The 6000-nt window shown below is 31.9% G+C and overlaps 1 protein-coding gene across 1 annotated transcript in view; it reads left to right on the top strand.

Moving 5' to 3' along the window:
• Positions 1-2128: 2128 nt before the first annotated feature.
• The window catches only part of LOC126885267 (uncharacterized), a 63934-nt gene continuing 60062 nt past the window's right edge, over positions 2129-6000 (top strand). Inside the window, exon 1 of the mRNA XM_050651755.1 lies at positions 2129-2865. Coding sequence (XP_050507712.1) covers positions 2791-2865 — 75 coding nt within the window. The 5' untranslated portion in view covers positions 2129-2790. The remainder of the gene's footprint in view (positions 2866-6000) is intronic.

Genomic DNA, 6000 nt, shown 5'->3' with positions numbered 1-6000 from the left:
ATACAGACCAAGCACTGAGCCTTGATGCAATCCTACTTTCACATGAAATTTATCAGTATCTCCCTGTCCTAACACTAGTCGTTACTCCCTCATACATATCCCTCACAATCTTTAGATATTCACCAGGGACTCCTTTCTTATTGAGTGCCCACCACAGAATCTCTTGAGGAACTCTATCATATGCTTTCTCAAGATCAATGAATACCATATGAGCGTTTGTTTCTTTACTCCTGTATTTTTCCATCAACTGCCTTATAATGAAAATTGCATCGGTTGTTGATCTGCCCTGCATAAAGCCAAATTGATTCTCAGATATTTCTGTCTCTTCACGTATCTGTCTATCAATTACTCTTTCCCATATTTTCATAGTGTGGCTAAGCAGTTTTATAACCCTGTAGTTTGTAGATTGTTGTATATCTCCCTGGTTTTTGTAGACAGGTACTAGTATAATACTGCTTCCCCATTCGTCTGGAATTTGTCCAACTGTCATAATTCTATTAAATAAACCTGCTAGCCACCTTGTTCCAGTCTCTCCCAATGCTCTCTATACTTCCCCAGGAATATCATCTAGTCCTACCGCTTTTCCTTTCTTTATTTTTTGAAGCGCTTGAGCCACTTCCTCGTTTGTTATTTTGGTGACCATTGCTGATACTGTCTCCGTTGACTCTACAGGCTGTCTGTCAGATTCTTCATTTAATAAGCTGTCAAAGTACTTTCTTCATCTTTTTTGACATCCTTTTCGTGAACTAGTATTTTATTATTTTTATCTCGGATACATCTAATCTGATTAAAATCTTTTGCTTTTAATCTTTTAGAAAGCTTATTATGATGAGGGACAATAAATTTAAAACCGCTTAAAAATAATGAAAAAGTTTATATTAAAGATAAAAACAAATTTCTGGGTCAGAAATTGCAAGAAATAGACAATCTTTAGTTCGCATTCCTGCAACTTCTGACGATGAACATTCAGATAACGAATCTGAAACTAGTGAGTCCCAAAATTTTGAAAGTGTCTATGATAACCAATCTGATCATCACTCTCCAATAAACTGACCTCCACAAACCTCTTCAGGTCGAATTGTTAAAAAACCTGACAGACTAGATTTTTAAGTAATTTTATTATAAAATAAAGGGGGTAAAGGATGAATGAAACAATTGTGGAAATTTATAAATGTTTATTTAAAGATTTGTTAAAAAAGTTATGTTTATTTTGTCATTATAAAAAGAGGGGGATGTGATGTATGTAAATAGGTAGATTTCGGAACGCACTCAAGTTGGTAACATTGTAAGTGTGACGTGACAGCGACAAGTACAATGAAGTGGAAATAAAACCATTCTGAATCTAGACACGATATAGTCCGTCCGCTATAACTTTTCCCATGCGGTACGATTCATTTTCAAGCAAATTAAGTCAAAAAATAAATTGAAACGAACGTCGATGTGTACATACATTTTGTATACTGTGTACTATATACTACACACTTCGGCGTACGTTTCACTTTCTGTTTTGACTTAATTTGATTGAAAATGAATCGTACCGCATGGGAAAAGTTATAGCGGACGGACTATACAAGTTGTTTCATTATAACCTCACCTCCAGAGATAACCTAAGAACGTATAATCCACGTGTTATATTACAATAATGTCAATTTATATGTTACTATCGCTAAATTTAACAACTCTACTACATAGTTTTATTTCTTTTTATCTCACAATTTAATATGTTTTCCATTTTTGCGCTATTTTGCCGGTTATTAACACGCTCATCACTGTATATACAGTGATGAGTAAGCTAATAATCGGCAAAATAGCTCAAAAGATAGAAAATATAATACATTGCGAAACAAAAAGATGAAACTAGTGAAGGTGGAAATTATCGCTATAAAAGTATTAATTAACACTACATTACATAGTTTCCCACCTTTAGACGTCTGTGACAGAAGTGTTTTATAAAATTCTACTGTCACATTGACAGTTGTCATACTTCTCTGATACGTTTAAAGGCGGGAAACTATGTAATGTAATGTTATTTTAGACGTTTATAACGAAAATTTCCACCTCCACTAGTTTCATCTCTTTTTGTTTCGCAATGTAATGTTTTCCATCTTTTGAGCTATTTTGCCGGTTATTAGCGCGCTCATCACTAAATATTAGTATATGTACATAATATGAAAAGAGAAGAAGAAGAAGATATATAATGGAAAAATGTGGTGAGCGACTTGGATAGTCCATGGCGGCCGGCTGCAGCTTTTGACCTGAGTAGAGAGCTGTGGAAGAGTTTGCTATGGAACTCTAAAGACCTCACTGCCTTCTTTATGTATGAATAGGAAAAAAAAGTTGTGACTGGCTAATTGACATCTAAGTCTATGTCATAAAACCAAAAAAAAGAGCAGATTGTAATCGTCACTGTCGGTTTGACGCTCCACTCCTATCTCGATGGTTTGACGTATTTCCTAAATTTCTGTCAGACACTTAAATAAATAAATGTAAGGAATATTCTTACTGTTATTATTAATGACAAAAATTTAAACTTACAAAGATACGCCAGGAAAATACAGATAATATTTTAAATGGAGAAGTAACCATTCCTAATACTAAAAAAATCATAAAAAAAATAAAATAACACAATATCAGCTCCATTAGGTATACTATTTAGTGTAGTTGATATTTATTTACACGTCTCCTTTATCATTGATAAGATTATCTGCGATGAAGTAAATCAATTGTCAAAATAATTTATTTTTTTACCTGCGGCGAAATTGTTCAGTTCTCCATTAGCAGTTGTCGAAAATGTCCGAAATGTTCGTACGAGTTTTGTGTTCTATATGTTTAGTTGTTAATATGTGTACAGCTGTAGAGGAATACGTAAGTACTAAATTTCTAATAACTATTTCAAAGGTTTCACTTTATAGATAAATTATTTGTATAATTAATATGAAAGATAACACTATTCCGATGTAAAAATTACAATCTTTATCTAAATTTATATTTAGAAGCATTTTTTGAGTTTTTAAATGTACGTACGTACCTATTACTATTCTAAAATACATTCATGTACTTTTTCGGATATAAAAAATTATCATTTAGATAAAGTATCACAGTATCTAAAGTAATTATTTTGTATTTAGTAATTCGCCTCATTTATTTTATTGCACAAATCCGCTATTTTTATCGTTTATTTGCAGTATTCCATCACCTTTAGTTTATACTATTTACTTCTATAACCTTTCATTTTCTCATGACCTACAAAGATTATTCAAAGAATTCGAAGACGTGGTGATCTCAATAGAGAAAACTAAAGCGATAGTCATATCAGCGGAACCAAGACAATGTAAACTGGTCGTAAATAACAAAATAATATAATAAGTGATGGAAATGGAATACTTGGGATAAAACTGTCAAGCTACGGAAAAGTGGAAGAATAAGTACAAAAACAAGTGAACATTGCGAATAGAGCAGCAGGATGTCTCAAAAACACAATCTGGAGAAACAAATACCTGACAACGGAAACGAAAACCAGGATATATTAATCAAAAATAAGACCGATAATGACGTACACAGCGGAAGCAAGAGCAGATACGGCGAAAACAAAAAGATTGCTGGAAACAGCAGAAATGAAAGTCTTACGAAAAATAACAAACCAAACTGTAAAAGATAGAGTAAGAAGTGAGGAAATACGAGCGAGATGTGGTATAGAGGAAAAAAACATGTGGACCAAAAGAAGAAAAAAAAAAAAGAATGTGTGTGTACTTTGTACGCACGTAAGAAATTATACTTCTACTACATATTATGTGATTTTTAAGACAATACCAAAAATTTAAAAAATAAAAGAATAAAACGCACACAAACACATTGAAAAATGCCACGAGGAAAAAATGATTTCTGAACGATAATAATTGTTGGCAAAAATTTTAAATACGCATTTTCTGAAAAAAAAAAAATTATATAACAAATATACTTACAATCACAAAATGCATAAAAAAATAAAAAAATAAAAACTTGCATCGGGAATCGAACCCGTGAATTTCGTGGCGCTTTGATTCGTAATCGAAGCCTAGACTCACTCGTCCAATTCCACATTATTTGTCATGTGGAAAAATAGGGTAACTGAACGTTTTACTGTTTGACAGTTGTTTTGAATATAATTAAATTATGTAGTTTAAATTTTGTGGAAGAAAATATTAAAATATAACAAAACAGTAAGAAAACAATATATTAGATAAAGATTGGTAAAACTTTTGCTGGTAATCAAATTAAGTATGTAAATCAAAGCATTACCCTACTACATCAATAAATCTACGCCAAAAATCATAATTTAAAAATAAAAATCGGACCTAATTTGGAATTTCTCTCTAAAATCCCCATTCTTGAGAAAATAAATGTACAGTAGAGCGTCGATTATCCGAACGTCGATCAACCGAACGACCGCTTATTCGAACTATCGACTCCCGCGTCCCGCACTCGAATACCGAGCAAGCGTTAGTAATTGACGCTTAAAATATCTTCAATTTTCTTCAATATTGTATCCAAAAATAATTATGTTGTTGCAAAGACCGCACTTTTTTGTTTAGTTGCTAGTTGTCATTATCAAGATATAAATAAATATGTAGGTATATAATGTTGTGATCTGCTTCTTATTTATTTTATATTAATTATTATTTATTTGATTAATTATTTAATTGTCGCAAATCATACATCAAAATTGAATAAAAAATCTCAGGGTGTTTTTTATACTATTAAAAAAAATCCAAATTATCTCACGTTATACTTATCTTCTCTCGTGGGTTCAGTATCTCTGAGTTGATCCTAATCGGGATAAAATAGGGAAAAGAAATAAAGCAAAATATTAAAATAAAAAAATACAGAATTGTCTTTTATTTATTAAATTAATACTCTGAAATCTATCGAATCTAAAAACCTGTGGACACAGATGTCCGAATGAAATTTATACCACTTAAATTTATTATCGTTACAAAAAAACAATTTATCGGTTTGTTCTCGATGACTTTGGTAAAACAAACTAAACCAAACAAATTTATGTCTTCGCAAGATTACCTATATTTACTATTTATATTTTGAAATATTGGAAATTTGAAATATTTTAAAAATTCATTTCCCGAACATAAAAATCTCTTTCACATAAATTGACTGACCTTTTGCTTCCCTCACTCGGATGTCTTCTCGTGACCCCAAACAGCTCTCCCTCGTTGATTATGTTAAAGGCTACTCATCAAAGCCTCTCTCCGTTGTCCAGCTTCAAACTGTCAGCATACCAGCACTAATTCTCCAACAAACCGTGTCTCTTTGACACGTTCTCGATTCAAACAAAACTCCAAAAATTCTCTGCTCTCCTTCTCACAATAATACAGAATCAAAGAGGTATTTCGTCTCGATTTGATCTGTCTCTCGTTCCACTTTTCAACACTATTCTCCACTATCAACCAGCCACTGATATCTAACTATCTCTCCACTTAACACGTCGAAAACCGCTCCTTATCGCTGCCAACAACATAATGAATAATTTTTCAACCTCTCTCAATCATCCAATCCATCTTTTCTCCTTCCACATTCCAAGAATCAGAACATTGCCTTTTCCATTTGACAAACAACAGTCACCCTCAAATTTGTTCCGACAATCCTAATTACTTTCGGAGAAACTCTCCCACATATACTCGTATTGAAATGAAGTTATTAAAATTCCAACTTTCTTTTCAATTATCAATTTCGAGAAATTGATAATCACCTATACAGTAAACAATTTTTTTTTCCATTTTAAATCTAAATACATAGTTCTTTTCACTTTAATTATTCACAAAAGTCTTTAATGGTTCCTCGGAAAGCTCGTTAAAAGAGAAATCTATTTACATCCTAACTAAATTCTAATAAATTTTAAAACAGCTCAATATAAAGGGTGTATCAAATTTATGTGCCCGCGTTATTAAAAAAATTTAATTTAATTTTTATTTTGCTTTTGATTGATAAAATGCAAACACAATAACA

Source organism: Diabrotica virgifera, chromosome 5 (genome assembly GCF_917563875.1).
Source record: "Diabrotica virgifera virgifera chromosome 5, PGI_DIABVI_V3a".
Lineage (NCBI taxonomy): Eukaryota > Metazoa > Arthropoda > Insecta > Coleoptera > Chrysomelidae > Diabrotica > Diabrotica virgifera.
The sequence above is the reverse complement of the archived record's forward strand: the minus strand, read 5'-3'. Positions and strand labels throughout refer to the sequence as shown.